This window comes from Folsomia candida, unplaced genomic scaffold (genome assembly GCF_002217175.1).
Source record: "Folsomia candida strain VU population unplaced genomic scaffold, ASM221717v1 Fcan01_Sc001, whole genome shotgun sequence".
NCBI lineage: Eukaryota > Metazoa > Arthropoda > Collembola > Entomobryomorpha > Isotomidae > Folsomia > Folsomia candida.
In genome coordinates, this window is record NW_019091193.1 from 12429827 (window position 1) to 12451303 (window position 21477).

The 21477-nt window shown below is 36.9% G+C and overlaps 1 protein-coding gene across 5 annotated transcripts in view; it reads right to left on the bottom strand.

The window, feature by feature from the left end:
* Positions 1-21477, bottom strand: part of LOC110863253 (zinc finger homeobox protein 4) — a 135111-nt gene that overhangs the window by 31141 nt on the left and 82493 nt on the right. For 4 of the 5 annotated variants that reach the window (XM_035846325.1, XM_035846326.1, XM_035846327.1 and 1 more), the window contains 2 exons: positions 21041-21207; positions 20017-20521 (listed from right to left, as the gene is read on the bottom strand). In XM_035846325.1, the coding sequence (XP_035702218.1) occupies positions 20017-20521; positions 21041-21207 (672 nt within the window). Of the gene's footprint in view, positions 1-20016; positions 20522-21040; positions 21208-21477 lie in introns of those variants that run through there. The other variant, XM_035846330.1, reaches the window with a different exon arrangement.

The window sequence follows — 21477 nt, forward strand, 5'->3', positions numbered from 1 at the left end:
GATGAGAATGGGAGAATAAATAAATATCCAATTTGCACTAAATATTCTTGAAACCGTCTTCTTTGGCTCAAATTTAATTCATGAGCCATGCTTTTGAATCGGTGGTGGTGATGTTACAATTTATCCCCTTCAAATAAATTACCACGGCGAGCGTAGGCTAAGAAAAAGAACATCCTCTCAAGGTACACGAAGCAGAACGCAGTGCGCGCAAGTTCACATGTTTTCGTGCAAAATTATAATTCACGAAATTACAACTCATTTAATCAACATTATTATCATATTTTCCTCATAAAAAATTTCGTCCTCCGCACACAATGGTATAGAATTGTGGTTAAGTGGATCGCAATCAGCATCCACAGGGGGACGTCGTGGATGATGTTTAATACCTTTTAAAAACGCAAGTAAAATTAAAGTCGACTTAAATGTCCAATTAAGGCGCTAAATGCGAAATAACCTATGCTGTAGGTCATTCAAAGGAAGTTGTGGGACACAATTTCTTGCAAATATTTTAAGTGGCTGGTGGTAATTGTGGGGAAAATTAAACCTCGTGTCTTAAATACAAGTTTATGTAAGTACGTATGTGTGGGGAGTATTTTAATACGTGCGCTATTTATCTTCATTAGTTAGTTAGCAGTAAATAATATACGAACTTAGCACATGCACACTTTCTTTTACTAACAATCAATGGAGCCTGCCAGTGTACTTACCTCATCATCAGAGGTTCTGACTTGTTTAAAATTTTGTTTGGTGCCGACACACTTTGGCTTAATGTTACGCGATGTATTTAATAGCGATATTATGATATGTGTGTTTAGCAAAATGAGATAGTTTAATTTAATCGCTGTGATAGGAAGGAATTATTGCTCGTTATAACAATTGCATTGCATAACCTCGTGATTATAATAGTATTTTTGGCTGGCGATAAATGCAGCCAAGTGGTTGGATATGTTATGTGCAAAGCTCTAATGAAAAGCAATTTATAAATTTACAACACGATTTAGCCTCTTCCTCCTCCTCAACAACTTGATCCTACAGCAAATTAAAAGGCGCTGATTGGAGGAAAAGTAGCAAAGTTGCGGTGGTGCCATCACAGGTTAATTTTGATTTGGAGTACTACACAATCTTTATTTCCCGTGCTAAAGATGATTTTTTTCTTCAAATCCTCCTCCACTCATTTGTACAATTAGTGTGGACAGGTCCCATATATTCCTACGAATTATGACTGTTACAAATGGCAAAATATATTCAAGTAAAGTGGACGAAAGGCGGATTTGGATTAGTTTAATAAGAGTAATGTCTATTATTGTCATTCAGCAAATGTATAAAGTCGCATTTTTTCATAGAAAATATGAAAAATTTGAAATCTTAGTAATTTCCATTGCAAAATAATAATTTTCTAGTCGCATTGAAATTAGTCATTAGAGATTTAACGGTAGCAGTTTGTTAGTTATGGACTCCCTTCTTATTACCCATTAGGCTTGCCTGGCTCGAATTCAACTAACAAAAGCCAATGTAAGTAAAGTCAAAGAACTGAAATTTCATAGAATTTGGTCATTATTTCTTTTCATTTACTTTAGCCACGCTGAAGAAAGAGAAAAAGAGTGAACTTTCAACAACAAAAGCCAGAAAAGTAGAATTGAAATGAATTATGAAATAGAAGTGAATTACCATTATGACTCTCTTTCCTTGCTTCATATCCAACCACCACCACGCTGTTTACTTGTCAGCTTGCTTTCCGTGGTGGTGAGATCTACAAAACTGCACATCCATGAAGGAGAAGAATAGAAAAACTGAGGATTCACATCTATGATGCAGCTCCAACGTTGGGTCATCATCAGAAAGACAAGGATGAGCACATAACTCTATACCGCACTAATGGCAACTGGGCGATGCCGCAAAAATAAATATAACTACAATTCCCTTTTATTGTCAATTTTGCCTCTTGCGTAACATTACGCAGTAAATACTTGTTTGACAATACTCTTAATTTTCCACCGTGTTGAAAAATCTTAATTCTGCCCACTCTTACTTTTGTTTTCGTCAATAAATAAGTACAACACCAGGTTCACGATTTCATTAATATTGTTCACTTCCCATTTTGCATTTAAATCTCATTCAAGACTTTTCAAGTAGCCATATCAAAATTATACATAATTTTGAACCCAAGTTCAGCTTGTGCTGGCATACGTACATATATATCTGTAAATGGCTACATGTAGTCTCACTGCTCAAGCAGTCAGTGAATCATTAGTGATTATGAACAATGTTGGAGTTCCTGAATTCATCAATCATCAATCATAAATGTCGAAGTATTTCAATTTGAATTTATACATTGAGAAAGATGCATCTATCTCCCTTTCTTGTCCCCTTCATGAATGGACCAGCCAACGATCGGAGAGAGAGAGAGAAAGAAACACTTTTCATTATCCAATTTTTCAACGAAAATTCATGGATATAATGCACTTAGGGATGGAAAGGACGATATACGTGCATGGCTATTATATATTTACCTCGGGTTGGTTATGTAACGGATGCTGCTGCCATCGGCTTAGTTTAATCAGCGGAGTGTGGATTTTGATGGGAGAGAGAAATCCACGTTTATAATTTTTATAGATAAAGTGACTGCGTTTGCTTCATGTGTGCTGCTGGGGACCCAAAGATAAATGTTTGCTTTAATAAATTTAATTCTTCCTCCAATGAATGAATAATAGAACCGAGAGGGTGAAGGGATAACTAATCCTTAAGAAACACACGAGTAACAAAATTTTTATGCACATAAGCCATTTGTTTTGTAAAACATCCCTGCTCACGAACTCCATTTTCTTCCTTCGTATGTACATATATTTTTTATATATATTTTTATATGCCCATGATTTTTATAAGAGATTCTTTAAATAGCAAACAAACCTTCTTCTTGGTCTGTCTGTACAATTATACGCGATATTGTACGGACGCACACGTGTTCATGGACCCTTTTGTCGTTCATTAAACACTTTTATGGGAAAGAAACCCACCAGTATGCATCTCCAATCTCCAAATAAAATCCTAATAAAAGATTGGAATGGAGGGAGGATTATTACAAAGAAAGAAGTAAAAAAAGTTGCGTTGTTGTTGCCATCTCAAGATATTTTTAAGTGTTGGACGGATGGAACTTATTCAATGAGCAAGCAATAAGCAATGACATGACGAGGAATTTTGGGTTAGGTTATTTCTGTGTGTGAGGGTAATGGATCGACCGACCATCTCTCTTAATGCATCGTGTCTGTGTTAATGCATTGGAACTTGAAGGTGATGGGGGTTTATTTGTTTGAGGAGCAAATGACAGATGCTTAATGAATTGAAAACGGTTGCACAAAGAAAAATTCTCGGGTTTAGCTTGGTTTGTAACAATATTTTTTGGTTATTACACATATACGTATGGCCTTTCTAATCTACTAAAATCTATTCTGCGTATTCTTCATTTTCCATATTTCTACCAAGAGTTTCAAAGTTTATTTCATAAAATGTGTCATCTGTCGTGGAGCCGACAGACAAGACAGACCCACTTTCAACTTCTTAAATTTGTATCGGAAAGAAATTAGATGCAGAGATACAATGGTTTACATGACAAATCTGTGTCTTATTGTCTCCTACTGAAATTTTGTTGCAGACCTAGCGTCAAATGTAACTGGTATAGGTAAAAAATAAAATCTTTAAGTCTGTGTCTCCACATTCATTAAAACGAAAATGAACGTTTCCAAGATTTTCAGAAGATGGTATGAATATTTTGTACGACTTCACAAGAAATTGATACAGATTGTGAATAGTTATGGTTTGTGCAAAGTGAGAATCCTTCAGATTTATGAGCTATGAGATCTTGCATTATCTTTTTGCTTTGCCACCCAGTTGCAGAATGGTTATTATAAATGTTTACACTGATAATTTTTCTAAGTGTAATTTTTACATGATTTGCAATTTGATTATGAAATTTCATACATGAGCCAGTGATAAAACTTATTTCTGAGCAGTAGTGTCCAGCTTAAGAATGTATATACGTTGAAAAAATCTCATAACTAAAAGACAGAGACGACGGTTGCGTCTCCTTGTGTGCCGAGAGATTTTTTGCAAATGAGGGGGGGCGGGGCGAAAAGAGCAGCTGATTTTCATGTAAACAATGCAGTCAGTTGCATGTAAAAAGTTGCTTTGGGTTTTGAGAGTGACCGTTCCCACTCTCCAAACGGGGCATCGCGAACCAGAAAAGGAGAAAAATTTCGACTAAAACTTTTAATTTGCAGCTAATACAAAATGGATTGATTTCGTTTTGGTGGCAATAAATTCCCAAGTTTGTGCTTTACAATTGCCATGTTGCATAAATTCCATAATAAATCTCAGAGAAAAGTATTGAACTGAAACATGGACTCATATCATGTTTCAGTCCAATACTTTTCACCGAGATTTATTATGGAATTTATGCAACATGGCAATTGTAAAGCACAAACTTGGGAATTTATTGCCACCAAAACGAAATCAATCCATTTTGTATTAGCTGCAAATTAAAAGTCTTAGTGACAAAAATCATTTACATTACTGGTAAGTGGCGAGGAGAAAAAGTCAACTCGCTCACTAGGATGCCCAGACTGTTCCCTAACTCAAACTTTAAGCCCATCCACATGGATGAGAGGCTGAACAAAAGAAGCCCAAGATTTATGTTTCACCTAACCTTTAATTCTTTCTTAATTACAAGATTTTTTGATCTGAACAATAAAGGTTGGTTTAATTCATGGGAGAACAGGGTTATAAATGATAATCGTAAAACAAGAGGCAGTAAAGTGGGCAAGATAAGAATGGTAGAGGGACGAAAGAATCGGATTAAATCGAGATGATACTAAAGCACACAAAAACTTGGAGTACGTAGAAGTTACTTATGTCAGAGATAAAAAGATTCACTGCTGGTGATGAACGGACAGTGAGTTTCTTCTCGAGTAACAACAACAAGCAAGTAGGCAGCAGCGGTAGGAGAATCATCATTACTTGCCAAACACAAGAACATTACATCTCATGCAGCCCAGGATAGTCAAGACCGAGGCAACCTAAGAAGACGAATAAGACGAAGGTGACTCCTGCTCAGTGTCCATGGCGTGGTAATAATGTGCAAGCAGGGCGAATCCTAAAAGAGAGTTATTGACGACTCTGTGTGTGTTCCTCTCATATGGATAGCCGTTTAACAAGAGCTTATTTCTAAGTAGAAGAAGAAGAAAACCAACCAACCAACAACCTCTGCTTAACAACTACCAAACGTGCATTCGGATTAGTTGAGCAACATCTCAGAGCTTGAATTATTTGAACCATATGCACAGAAACATCACAAACACACTCGCTTTGTGAGTTGTGACAATCATCAAAGATTTGTATAATAATATGAGCCCCGTTTTTTCACCACAGTCACTAGTGTCATAATACTAGCTCATTGTTATTTTGAAGAATTGGATTGGAAATGATGGTTGGTCGAGACTTTTCTGGTGGTGGATAAACCCGAGGTTGAGGACGATGAACACTATCCTGCATTTGCCACCCATAGTTGTCGTTCAACAAAATAAATATGACACTTACTCATCCTCGGTCCTCCTTCCAGGTTATCACTCACGATATATGCACATATACAGCGTGTGTGTACTGGTACTAATGAATTTGACCATTACGACGCCACGTTCCCTAAGCCCCGCCGTTCCCCACTAATGATCTCGCCGCATTAATTTAATGCCCATAACTGTTCAACTCCATTGTCTGATTGTCACTTTAGTTGGACTCGGACAACTGGATGGCCACATCAAGTATTTCTGAAACTGATTGATGTATAACGTGGCACAAGAGGGGAACCAAAAAATGCTTCTTTATCAATGTTTATCTATGTATGCTTTTTTAAACTAATTCAATTATGTAAGATTTCTCCCAATTTACGTAGTATGCGCTTGTCAAGAGTGAGTATTGCACATAACTTGAACTGTGTAATGCAGTTTCATAACATAATTTGTAAAGGATATGTCAATATGTGTGAGCAGTAGAGAAAAGGTGTCGAATCCAGTCCATGGCATTCGAATTAATAATATTTGAATACCTAACAAACAAACATGAATATCCTCCATTCAATTTGCATGCATACACACATCGTCAGTGTGAATGTAATGCGTATAAAAAATTGACACTTATGGCACTTGAAAGCACACGCCAAAACATCTGCTCGACTCCTTCCTGAATATAGAAGAATTGGACAAACAAGAAGACGGGAAGAAATGTCATTTGATCCATTTACATATTCCTGTGTACACACATGCATAGAGTGGCGTATTGTATTTAGTTGGCCATAGGGCTGACTGGCTGCTTCAATGGGTGGAACATTATGGACAAAACAAGCCACGAATGCAATGAGATACATACGTACGTCGTAGAGTACATGACAGTGCGACAAACGACGCTATCGAGGTGCATATTAATATTCTCCCAACTTCAACCCTTCGTCTTGGATGATTATGCATTTAATACCAGCGCTGACATTAGCATACCGAATTTGTATACATAATCATGTATTTCACTACATAACCTTCGTTGTGCCATGCATATTATTGTTACTCAACCAATAAAAAGACCCTTAATAAACATTTATTCGACTCTGCTGGCCGATCAATAACACTTATTTCGCGTGTCATCACCCACCATCATCATTATTTCAAAAAACTGTTGGCCAACATTGCCGTATAAAATGTAATCTAATTGAAAATATTAAAAACTTTAAGCTTAGGAAATAATAATCTAGATAACAATCAAACTTGATTTGATGTTGATGGTGTCTTGCTGTGTGGATACATACGCGTACATACATACGTATGTATTGACCACTGACCGTTGCTCAATAAATTAGGTTACTTTTATTATTAATAAACGGTTTCGAATGTTTTCCGGACTTTATGTGCACTTGCTAAAAAGACTTAAATAAAAAAACAAGAACAAGGTTCAGTTCTTTGATTATTTATTCAAGGAAAACAATGGCAACTCCTGCTGGTCTCATAATCATCCTCACTCTGGTCTCATAATCCTATCCGATATGATGAATGCTAAATACCTCAACGAGTGGATGCATTACTTGAGACATGAATCAGTTCAGTTCATGATCATCTTTAAAAGAAAATTAATATTGAAAGATACCGAGCACCGTAGAAAAAAACACGATGCTAAATGGAAGAAGGCATCCGAGCACACGAATTGAAATCAGAAGGACTACACATATTTCCTTCATGCGGGGAAGTGGGTGAGATCCACGGTTTGGTTGGATACATGTCATGAGCTGCTCGAGGTGGAATACCTATCTAGTAATTTAAGAGAATGGAAACAGATAATTTAATGTGTGCAACCTGGATCTATTAGAATATTATTTTTATTTAGATATTTAGACAGGTGGGTCCATGGGAGGCCTGTTCATGGGGATGGGTTGATAGCCACGGTGAACAAAGTAAATTCATGGAACGTTGGTTCCACAATGACCCAAAGATTGACTAGTTATTCCTTCGTGGGCCAAACTGGGCTTAAATATCTATACGTGTGCGATGGGTTACATATACTTGAAGAATTCGATTACATTGAATGGCATTCCATACTAAACTCTGTTCATCTCTGTTGCCACCACCACCACCACCACCACGACCGTACGTACGTACGTATGTACAGCATCATTAAATCGAGTCCAAGAAATCCAGTGTACCAAACACATCGATAAGAAATAGAATCGTGCTGTGTGACCCTTCCTGGCCACAAGTCTACGATAAATAATCAATTTTTCTTTCAAATGGGACCCGAATATTGATCGCCTTGTCCTATTAAGCAAGTAAGCTGGCGTATGCACGTAGTTACATGCACAAGTGTGTGGGTTAGTTAAAAATTACATGTACGATGTGTATGCTGATTCCTTTCTTGTGCTATCTGCCAAGGAAGAAGAAATTCCAAATTGGTGGCTTGTTCTTCCAGTAGTTAGTTTAGTAGTGATCCCTACAGTGACGGGAGCAGCATGACACCTTCCCAACGCAATGAATTATTATCCTAATAAGCTACCCCAACGAGAAGAAAATAATTACTTGCGTTTGGACTCTAGAGTTGAGACTTTGCTTATTTATGATTAGTCATTTCATACCACGGGATGAGGAAGAAAGAATGTGAATCTGCTTTAAATTTCTTAATTTATTGAATATCTGTGCAAATTTCGTCAAAAATTGGATAATCCGAACGAAAGAGGAGAACGTAATTCAGTTGCTCATTACTAAATAAGAATGGGTAGAAAAATAAATTAAAATTTTCCTTCTTTCTATCACTGTCTGGCAAAACATAATTTGCACCAAAAAGCCACAAGTTGAATAACCTATCAAACAAAATGGGATGAGCGTGGTGTGATGAGATTGTTACAAATTGTACATCTTTCATTGCTTACATGCAATTTACAATACATGTGTAGTGGGTAAAAAGTGTGAGAAAATGAGTGCTTTAATAACAATAGAAGAAAATAAATGTGAGTTTGCAATTATTACAGAGCAAGATTTTTCCACTTATTGTGAATATTTTTTATTCGAATCTGGACTCTGAGTGATGATGGCTGCTTAATAATTCATTAGAAAACTTGAGATGTTGAGAATGGGAAAATTGCTTTTAATACGCTCAAACTTGTCAATGTATAATGCATGCGTCGTAGTAAGTATTGTGAATCTAGCTGGATGATGATGGTAGAAATGAAATCATTACTAGATTTAGCATAAATTATGCGTGTTTCATAATGACAACGATCGCTTCAGCCAGCATAGCGTGAGTACATACTTGCATAGCAGAATATAGAATATGCACAGATGCATATTAAAATTTTGAAATGTCATATTTTGTCCAATCATGGATCACGATTAAAGCGTTACATTAATACATTGGATATCAAACATTTGAACAAAGGGAGAAGACCAGGAGGAAGTGTAGGAAATAAACGCATGCATGTGTCCATATGCAGCACAGGTAAAACTACGGTACGCCCCTCATTATCTCCTTATGCTTAGAATTCATACAATAAAATAAAATCGTGATAACTCGTATGCTTCACATGCATATTATCAACTCATTACGAATTTTCATTACTCAACACAAGGAAATTTTCACAATTTGATCTGTTTCATTCACATCACAAGACATAAATCTTTACATAAAACCTTTATTCCCTTTATATTTATTTTGATTTCAAAAATATTTAAATCTGAATTGTTCCTTCCTCTATTATTGTCTGTCTGCCTGCATGCTATTTGAACAAACTGACTCTTACTGTACATGTCAGCCACTATGGATAGACGCGCTCATTTTCTCCCATTATTGTACGTACGTAGCCTCGGCAGAAAAATTAATTTTATGATTACTTGTATATGAAGTGTTTTTCGAATAGAATTTCCCAAGAATAACTTTGCTCAAGTAAAATACATGAACTGGGAGTAAATTACTCATGTATGTCTGATGCGTAAAGTTGGGTAGAAGGCATAAAAAATGGGCTTTTGTATTATTTGTTGGAGGACACAGGAGGAAATATCATAATGAGCAGTGGCTGCTACTGAATGTGATAAAAACTTGGATTCTTCTTCTCTCAATAAGACACAAAGACGACTGTTGAGATGTGCTGTGAGTCGAGCGAGGCAGATGACGCACAGTTGAAATGACAACAAACTTTCAGCAAAACAATGAGATTCACTCCACTCTGTCAAAAATTGGTTGCGCTCCCAATTTCACCTAATTTTCCATGACTTTCGGGCCTTTTCTCTCCATTCAAGTCAAAGTTTTGTCTCGAGATGCGCGAGAACTATTTTACTCACAAATAAATATAAACGCCATTTCCTCTCTGTTTTACAGGACAAGTTAAACGTAACAACTTTTTTAAGTGGTTCTACTTTCGGTCATAATAAAAGTTTAGATTTTTATTTAATAATGTACTCGATCCTTTTATTTCTAAACGCATATTTCCCTTTTAAACGACATGACTTTAAGGTAATTTTTACAATATTTTCACTAAATACAAAACATATTATTTATGTGTGACACCGACACAATGAGTCTACATAAAATTACAAAGTCCACTACCAGCCGATCTGAAACAAAAGTATTTATCTCCTCCTCCGACGCTTCCTCGATTTATCAGGGTAAAAGTAAAAGTTTGGTTTGCATAGGTCGATCTGAATATTTCTATCAGGGAGATAAGCTGACGGAATGGCTCTCTTCATCTTGTGGATGGACCTCCTAATCTTTACTGCAAATCGACTCGTAATGCTCCTCAAGAACAATCTGAGCCGGAGTGAAAAAATCTAGTAAAAGTCTCGTATGTAAAAGCCTCAGTCGCTCCGTAGTGCGAGTGGTAGTAGATGCCCATATACATATAAATATGTAGCCAGCCCTCCTTTCTCCGCTTTTAGAGTGTGGAAATTGGGCACCCGGTCGACGTTGTGGTTATCCTACATAATTCGTAAAGTTATTGGAAAATGTCTAAAAAGATTAAAGGAGAAAATGGGAAGTCAACTCATTTTCTGGTTCTTGTCAGGCTATTATTTTTCATCTCAAGAAGTCGGACCTAAATCTCATCATTCCAACACGTTTCCCTTCTTTTCCTGGATATATGTACCTCTCGGCCCAACGAGTACACGCGGACCACAGTGTGCATGCATGGGTAACGTATGGACTAGAGAGCAAATTGGAGATAACTTGACCAAAGTTGGACGACTCCCTTCTCAATGAACAAATGGGATCGATATGGTGGTTATTATTGCCGAGGAGTGAATATGAGATCAGTTTTATTACATCCGCACTTTCCCTCAGCTTCAAACTTGTTTCTTCTTTCTCCTGGGTCGGTGTGGGTCCAGGAGCGAGAGACACCATCATCCATGAAAAAAGCTCGAGACTTGAGTTAAACTCATCTGAGTGAGTTATGGGCATTACATTAATTTTTTAGACGCGGACTCTCACTTGAAGTTTAGGGCTGGAGAGCGACCCAAGCAACATAACTCTGGAGATGATTTCGCCTCGTCCGATGATGTACTGCTACCAAACAGCAGCAGCAGCAGCAGAGATCACCACTATTATACATACATGGCATACGCTACAACAACCATTGGACAACTCCTCAGTCAGTCCGACTGACTGACTTAACTTCCTTTATGACTTATATTATAGATGAAGCAAAAGCAATTTCATGAAAATTACCGACTTCACGATGGCCGCTCTCCCTCAAACTCCCAATCCAACGACACAGATGCCAATAATTGGCAAATCGGTTTTCTTCCACTTGCCACTAATGGCTCGCCCACCACCAATTTCTATCGCGCCCTCATCATCCTATTTATGGCGAGTAATGAAAAGTGACTAATTTCCTTCCATTTTATCCCCATCCTCCTCCACGTCCATCTATCTGTCAGCCCATCTTTCTGCACACCACCACCAGATCTCGTGCGTCGGGCACACACTTATTGTTTACTCAGTTCACCTTCGTGTCCTCCTCCTCGTTCTGGTCAAAGTAGTTATTTATGATTTAATGACGCATACATCCAATAAATAAGGGACATTCAGGGATAGCTGATTGGGAGCGCTGGAAAAGTAATTTGCTGGATAAAACAACGAAACGGGACCAATTTTAGAGCATCCGCTTTATTGATATTATTGAGCATCGCGTCCATTGAAGGGATGATAATAAAAATGGAGTAAGGAGCAGAATGAGCAATCGAAAAGAATCACATCGCCTCCGCTGCCGCCACCACCATCACGACGACCCAGAACTAGATTGGAAAGGGTGAATGAATTGAGAAGTGAAACATGATATTTTTTATGAAAAAGGGCTAAAATTGCATTAGTGAGAAATCAAAAGAAGGGTCGGCCAAAAAATTATGATTGGAGTGTTTCTCTCTCATACACACGATCTTCAGTTCAGTTGGACTTCATTTCGATCAAGTTGGACTCGAGAGAGCCGTAAATAAGAACACAATAATGCTCCCGTTCTGATATGAATTCAAGAAATTTGGCTTCATAATAGAAATTACCCTTCCAAGTCCATCCACCAACAACGGAGTGTTGGCTGGCACGGACTTTCCGCATCCAGTCCGTTCATTTTCCATAGGAGAAAGTACGCAGAGGGAGAGAGCGAGCGAGGAGGTGGAAACGACATGTGGGGTAGTACATATACGTACGAACACTATATCGTTGTGCTGTACCAGGAAAGAAATGAAGTTTTTGTCCGCATTTTCTTTTAAAATGTTCCTGAATACTTTTCTTTAGACTCGGTATAGGCTCGAGTCAAGACTTGTTCTGATCATTTATTGCCTGAGAATGAAGCCGGGAAGTGTTGGTTGGTCGTCTCACTTATTAGAGAAGAGAGAACAGAATTGGTGCAGCAGGGACGAATATAAGGAACAAATGCCCACTCACTCACAACTCCAACTTCTCTGACTTTCCCCGCTCCCACGAACGTACGACTAGCAGCAGCCTCCTCCTTGCTGTCCTGCATCTACTCATGATGAGAAAGTACCAGGCATACGAAAACAGAGCGAGGAAGAAACGTGGAAAAAATGACTAAAAGCGAACCAGCGTAATCTTGGGTTTTCAGAATTCATGTCATTCACAGTAACACTATAAAATGTGAACGCGAGTCTATCTGAGAAATAGCCCTTTCTTTCCTTCCTTCTATCTATTCGACATCACTACAAATATATATGAACAATTGGCCAGGCTTCGTAATCACCTTCAGTCAGACTGCCAACTTTCACCTTATCCAAGTTTTTTTTTTATTTTTTGTGCCTCATCTTTTAACTTTTTTCTTCTTTCATTAAAAAGTTGTGCCTTGAACTGAACGTATTTAGGAGACGCAAACATGTGTACAAAATATGCAAGTACACACATCAGTTAATAAGAAATTATGTTTCGTTGTTGTTTTAAATATGTCGTAGAAAATGGAAACAGGAGGCTTCAGTTGTAAATATGTGTGATTTACATACAATTGCATGACTAGTGCAAGTATTGTAAATATTATTATGAGTTATGCAACGCCAGATGGATCACCTCTCATTTATCCTTTGGCTGGAAGCATAATATTTCAACGAGTTTGTTGTTTCTAACCTGAGCTAATTTATTCATTTGTATTATTTTTTGTTCGAATATCTATGTATGTAGATGAATATTTATAGTTTTTATTAATTTACATGAAAAACTGGTAGGCAGCTTGCATATGAATGTGCGTAAGTATTTAAGCATATACGTAGAGAGTAATACATACCCTGAATTATGCACGATTTGATACAATAATTATCGAAATTGTCTAAAGCTTTAGTGGAAACAGCACGTTGAGCAAGCAGCAATTACGCTGAATATTATGCCAACAATAAATATCTAGTTGAATGAACAGTGGGCAAGTATTAGTAAATGATGGCACAACCTGATTTTCTTTCTTCGATTCAATCAATAAGGGCGTTGGCCCGTTTCTTTCTTCTTAACTTATTCCAATGCCAATTTCTTAAAAGATTCTCGTAAAATAAATACAGTGATGAAGAAGAAAAGGAGGTGGGATATTTTGCATCCCTCTTGATCATGATATCCGTTCAGTAATCTAATATGCAAGCCAACATTATATATTAACGTCTAATCATGTGAGTAACATCTCATTCTTTTAGAAGCCTTATTAATAAAATCCATTTATTGCTTGACATAGTCAACAATCATGTCATGTTCAAAAGATTACGTTGAGTAGTTTGATCGTAGTCCGTTACAGTTATTACTTAATGAATCTCACGATGACGTTAGCCCACCGTTTTATGTAAAATATTCCTATCTTGATTTTTTTTCAAGACAGGACGAACAAACAAGACGAACTTTCCTCCTCATTACTACCAAAGGTAAAATTTTAATGCACAAACAATATCTTTCGGACCGCTTTTTGTTATTTTCCACATTTTGAAGCATTATTAATTTAAATTTTTGTTAAACTTTGACAGTACATGGAAGCAGCGAATAACATGCAAGTAGTCGTGGTCGTGGCTTCTGTTGTTGGATTACGTATAAACCAAAGCACACAAAAAAGATGCGATGATGTGTTCCTTTAGTGAAGGCGAGATAAAACTTTTGATTAATTAGACATCCTCATCCACTTGAAACTCAAAGTGAGATTCAGTCGGTTTGCTTCTTTTTCATCTCGTTCGTTCGTGTTGATTAGAGACAAGAGTTGCTCATGTCTAATTCTAATTTCTTCAAGCACATGCAGTGAGTACTCAAACTATGCAGCGTATTTGGGACTGAATACCAAGAAGGAGAACCGAATTCGTCTATTCAAAAATCAACTATTACATGCATACTATTTGTTTGCTCATATACTTAAATACGACGAGTATATTGTACGGTACGGTGTGAATATGGAGGAAAAGAACGTCCTTAATAACTAGAAATTTGCCCAATCGACCGACGAAGCTCATAGCACGACGAGAATTAAGAGCGGTGATGAGACCAGCGTTGCTTTCGCCTACTGCACATGCATAATAATGATATGCATACGCTTCATTTGATGTAGAATGGAGATATGCAGGAGCGTGGAGAATTGAATGCAGGCTCAGCTTCTGACTTTGACATCAAGATGGTATTTAACCCCTTGTCTCACAAGCTGACCTTTAATTATTCTTTTTAAGTAGCGTTTTTAAGGCTACGCCTTCTGAGCATCTCAAACTTATTAATTATCCCAAGCTACTTTTTTCTTCAGCCCAACATACCAGGCAAGAAACTTAAGCTGTCTCATAGTCAAGAGTCAGGTTATGAACAGTGATAAGCATTAAAATGAAGATGAACTACGCTAAGCTCGTTAAAAATTTAATCCTCAGAATACCAAATCGAGTCACTCTCAGGACACATCTAGGATAGAATTTCCTCCAACTTATCAAGTTTTTTTTTATATACGCAAGAAGTTTCAGGTTTCCACTTAATTTCTACGAATCTCAACAAAGTTTCATTAATTAGTTACAAAATTATGCTGCTCATTGTACCCTCTGTTGCGGCGTATGTATGACAAAAGAGAAGAGTGGCGTGATAAAACTTTGTTTCATTAAGACTCGAAATGGAGCAGTTGCGGACGGAATTAAAATTTTTAAAAAGTTTTCCAATCTGAGGAAAACAGACAATATTCATTAACAAGTTTTAACGAGATTAAGAATTTTTGTGACAAACTGAGTGTTGGAACTAATTTGTACAGAATGAAATGAAACTCAAAGACATGCAACATCTGTATCGCTTTCTATTCACATTTTTATCATTGTGGTTGAAGTCAAGCTGGTGAAGCGAAGCGTGGTGTGAAAAAAGAATTAAATCCTTTTAAAGCGAATACTGCAAAGTTTTATCAACTTAATTCCCCTCCCTCCACACCACCATCCAAAAGATGTGATGAACAAGATAATAGAAAAGGCGGTCTTAATTACAAACCAATGTAAATTTCTAATATAGTTATCACGAATATTTTTACTGGATTTGCTCTTACGTTTCATCAGACAGACCTCATCTTCATTTGATTAGCAATAGTGTTCGTACGTATGTATGTATATTATACAGCATTACGGCATTGGTTGGTTGAGAAGGGAAAAAATGCGCTGGTAAATCTGCTGACTAAGTAAAGTAAAACTAAGCTTTTTTAAACTTTTTGATTAATACTGACTTTGTAAAAGTGTTCAAACTCTTAAACTAATCTGTAATCTTATGCAAATCAAGGTGAAATATTCATAAACACGAACTCATTGCAATCTTGGGTAACAACGGTAAAAAGACAAATGATATTTCCTGCCTGCCATGTAGGGGAGAAGTCGTGAGTGAGAAACGAGGGTTCACTTCTAAAAGCAGAGCTGTGGGCATTAAACTGTAGTAATTAATCTTGATGAATATACAAACTTGCTGCTGCTCCCCCAACTTTTCTTTCTAGATCAAGTGACACATAGGTTATGGTCAGGTGGAGAAAACCAACCGTGTTATTGGGACCAGACTATTTTATTTAACCGAAAAACGTGAATTCATGTTGAATTTTAGCTTGGTTCTTGTGCTTAGCAGACCAATCACGATTTTTCGGTGAAATTCACTGGCTGTGTATTTATACCGCAAATTGGTTTTCTCTACCTGGTTATGCTTATTGTAAGGGGAAAAGGAATTGAACTCTTATCGTAAGACATCCAACCAATTCATGTAGCAAATGCACAACACAAGAAGTAGGTCTGACCTTGAATTAACCTACGTTTTAACAAATCACAGGAAACAATAAAATGCAAATTGAACCCAAACACGAATAAATCCGTATTAAGCAATGAAAATTATCTTCTCAATAAAATTGAAAATTGTTCAATTAATCCACCACCAGACCTAACCTAACCGAATGCATGTTTTAGACTGAGTGAGTACTCGCAAGAATTGGCGTAATGTTTACATACATCATTTAAATCTTACTCAAAACGTGACAATTTTTTGACTTGATGAAAATTTTACACGTAATCCAAATTTGTCACGGCGATCCAGTAATCGAAGAAACAGGGATTTTGAATTAGAATTACTCTTGAGAACGACTCCAGGTCACGCTTGCTTAAGCCGAGATAAAGAAAACAACGAGCAACAAGTTTGATTATGGCGAGAAGCAATAAATACTTCATACTCATTTAGGAAAGATTTAAATCGGCTGCAATTAATATTCAAGAATTTAACACTCAAACTCGTTTTCTTGCCTTCATTATCATAATTCGCCCGAGGCAGTTGGACTCATGCGTACTTGCTTCATATATTTTACCAAATCTCTAAATCCCCTCTGGACGTCAGGTTGTTGGTGGTTCGTGGTAGGGAGTAGGTTGGCTCGTTGGTTTTCCTCAGTACGTGGTTAACAATGTCTACATTTCTGTGCTTACATACTTTATGGGACTACTTGCCGTGTGTCCTCCCTGGTCTCATCCTTTCGTTGGGAAACCTAATAATGTGCGATTAGCTTTAAATTGGTGTCTACTTGGTCATTAAAAATCAATATCAATACCATTCCACCTTCAAGTAGATCCCACCCGGATGAACTACTAAAAAAGTGACACTATTCATTCTATTTCGATACAAATGTATGCTCTTCGCTATGCATACGCTCATGTGAGGCTGATCAATTCTCTTTATCCATACGTTCAATCAAACGATCAAACATTCCAAAAGTGAGACCAAGAACTGAAAAGGCATAGGACATTCTCCACTCTAAGAGAGCAGGTGATCTAGATAATTTTCATTTGTCCTCCGTTTGGAGCCGTGGGATTATACGGAATAATAAAGACAAACAGTTTCCATCCTTTATTTCATCTGTGGGCTAAATCAATAGATTCCCTGTCCTCGACATGAAAGGATAATGTTCGGGTCCAGGTGTCACATATGTGATGGACAATTTCAAATATCGACAGATGCAAAGAAAGGAATATAAGTGTAAGGAATATCTGTAAGGGGACCACACCACCAGCTCCTTCATTTCCTCATTATGTATTACAGCGAGTAGTAGAGAACACCTTTATTACTTGTTGCAATAAAGCTGTGTAGGCTTTAACGAATCCCATTTCTAAAGGGACATCATTTTCATTTCCCCGTGGCTTAAGTTTACGTACTTATTATGATGCTAAAACTATACAAGTTGTGAGCTGAAAGGAAAAAAAACATTTGATTCCATTACCGTTTGAGGAATTACAATTATTGGTTGGTTGGTGGGGTTCATTTGGAGCTGGTTGAATAATGAAAAGAAACAATATTGAGTCAAGCTGAGGAGTTTTCCGACTCAATGCGAGTGATTGAATGGCTGGTTGGAAGGAGAGGATGAGAGAGGGAGAGAAATTACAATTGCAAATATCACTTGTACTAACTTGTAGATACATTTGTACATATAACCGATCAGCAGAGGACTGAACGAACCAAAGAAAGAGTAAGTGAGTCCAAGAAGCAAAAGTAAACTTGAGACCAATGCAATGATTCCAAGGAAAAACTCTGCAATGGATTGAATCAGAGATATTATTATTGAATCCGTGTGTGCGCCTGTTCGTACCTGATGGTCTAAAACGACGTAATGCAATATTGAATCCCAGAATGTCGAATATGGTTCAATTCTGGTTCTTAAATGGATGCATAACATTATACCAAATTATTCCAGCCAGGCAGCCACCTCCCATTGATATATTTTATTATTATTTGTGGGCTGGTTGAACACGTTCATTCAACCGCTTCAATAACTTTTTCTCCTTTCATTTTGATTCTACCTTCCGCTCCGTCTCCCGAATTTCGTCGAAATGAAGCCATCCTATTAGGATCCCACTTTTGGAAATGTTTCCAAATTCAGATGCAGTTTCATTTTATACTTACGGCAACACGTCACCCAACACATTTCTTTTCACGACAAAGAAACCGTTTAAGTCACTTTGTGAATGAACCTCTCAAATTGAAGGGTTTTGTACGCAGTTACGGGTTGAAATGATTTAGAAATCAAAATATATTCCTCACTGAGACTAATATCAGAGAGAGGAGTGAGTAAATCCAAAGTTGTATAAGGTTGGATTACTTCATACAACGGGTAATTGTAGGTAGACATGCCATATCATTCGACTTCCTGTTAAGTGACATACCAACGTATTATGGATGTACATACGTATATATTTCCTCGTGTATACTAGTATCGTATGCACCCTTGTACAAACAATGTGGCAGCTCAGTAGCAGATGTTTTCTTGTTCGTATATATATGTACATGATTCTTAAATTTATGATGAATGTCTGTGAAATTATATTGTATCGTATGCTTGATCGTAAAATATGAAATTTTTAAGAAAGTCTAATTTGAGACAAAATCAAAATCGATGCCTGGAGTATCTAACATTGTCGTCGTAGCGTCCCATTCAGCAACTTTGGCACAATGCATTAAATATGGTGATACGGTAATTGGGTAGTTGTTGAAGGAAATAAAAAATGAAATGCTCGTGAATCCATAAAAAATAAATAAATGCAAATAACACATGGACGAAAATAAAGGTACATACACTTGATATGTATTTGCGTGAAATAATAAAAAGCATATAAAGTTCATAATATTCCGAATGAACAACTTAGGATAAACGTTAAGTATAAGGTTTATAAGACGGCGCAAGAATCACAACACAATATTTCAAAATTCGCCTAAAATAATTAAACATAAATATTAAATACAACAAATTAAATTGTGTGCATGCATGTAAATAGATGCACTAGGGAACATGAACCACTGCTGATTTGTTTCTTATCTTTGTATGTTTGTTGCCTAACCTAAAAATTACACTAGTTTACCAACTAATAACGAATGAGTAGCGCATAAAACTATAACAAAATTAACAATAATAATGATAACAAGTGTATTTTATAAAATAAAAAAATGAGACGTTGCACTATTCAGTTATAAGTTAAATAAATTATAAATGCTGGTTATCAAACTGTAACAACAAATAAATATATCATTCGTAAATGCGAATAATAATAATTGTAAATTATGTGTCTTGATGTTGAATAACACGATTCAAAAGTAAATAATAATTAAAAAATGATTATTTTCACCTTCACTCCTCTACTCTTAAGTTTTGATGATAAAATGCGATTTAGTATTTCTTAAATATATATGTATCTGTATAGTCTCGACTCTCAGATAATTATATTATTCGTTTTTTAGCAAAAGTTTACAATACAATATTTCACCTGGATTATTATGCTGGCTGCAAATACTGATACATTTGGCAAATTTTATATTTACTCTGACAATACACTCCGTTTAACAATGATGACATGAGGATGATACATGATAATAATAATATTATTAGCATCTCTATTGTGCAGTTCTTGCGTAATATTGTTGTTCACCTCGACTCGACTCAAGTTCAACCAACATGCACAACACTGACCAACTAATTATACTACAGAGACAATACAACAGCGAAAGTTGTTGGAGACTTTCACTTACCAATTAAGTTGGACAGTTCTGAAATTCCGTTGCAATGATTTAGAGAATTTCCCACCTCGTCCAGGATAGATAAGCCATCGGAGGTTGAATCCGCAGGTTGTTGGTTTGAGGAGGAGATGCTGAATAAGTCCTTGGCTTTCCGAATCTCCCCATTGGGACGCGATGATAACGATGATGATGGCGCTGCTGCAGTCAGATGTCTTTCGGGGAATGTCCCATTTGTAATGGCAGCTTTGATTGCATCAATATGCGCCTTGGTGAAAATGTGATCTTGCACTGACAGGTTGGTGGCGTAGGTGTAGCCACATAAATTGCAGTGATGGGGGGACTCGGGGGTTGATGTCTTTTGAAAAGGTATTTTGCCTTTCTTTTCCTTAGCTCGTTGATTTTGGAAAAAAACTTGAACGACTCTCTTATTACATAAACCTAGTTCAGAACCTAACATTTCACACTGCGCCATAGTTGGCGTCTTAAAGTCAGCAAAGAGACTCTTCATCACTTTCACCTGCAAAGAATAAATCATACCCATTGTTATTCCTGTGGAACATGGTTTCTGCAGACATAGGGCAAATATTAGGTATTGTGACTCACACTGTGTGAGCACGGTGGAAGAGGAAAAACTGGAAAGTATCATGTTTCTCATGCAAAGCTCTAAACATGCACATGCACATAATTCGATGCAATGCAATGAAATATGCAATTGAACACGAAACCAACAAAACAGTACGAGAACAACACACTAAAATAAGAAAGCCTATCTAAACTGCCCCAAATTCTATACTGAGTGCAATAACACATATATAATGATGCATAATAAGAAGAGGTTTACATACACGGGTTGTTTCATATGTTTAACTCAATTCATCATTCCACTTAGCAAGTGCAGCATCACGACATATTAAATATTCTATGGCAAACTCAACAAGAAAATAATGCTGCACAATAAAAAGGAAGTGTGTGCAATTTCTAGGTTATAGCATCAGCTGGAACATCAACTGATGTTTGATCTGATTTGTTTCAGGACCTGATTTGGTTGGAGTTGAGTTCTAAACCGCTTATTCCCTCCATTATTGTTGGTTTTCGGTCCAGATGCTGCTGGTCTTTGGCTAGCATTGCTAGAAGCGGGTGAGTTAGGATTGCTACAACTGGGACGAGATACATCTAATTGCAACTCAGCATCGACTCCGTCGTCTGTACATCAAGTCAAGGCACACAAGTCAAAAAGTGCATTAAAAACTCATTGTCCTATTACTTATTGCTTATTTTTCTCTTTTTTGTTGGAATTTCTAGTCAACCTGTGCACATTCCTAATTTATTTACTACATACATACATATGTTTGCCAATGCAAAATACAAAACTTGGTTGTAATAAATGGTAACAATGTGATCAATCAGCGTACGTATGGGGCAGTTTGATATGAGCGTTTGTCTTCTAATATATATGCAGTGCACAGGTGTGTA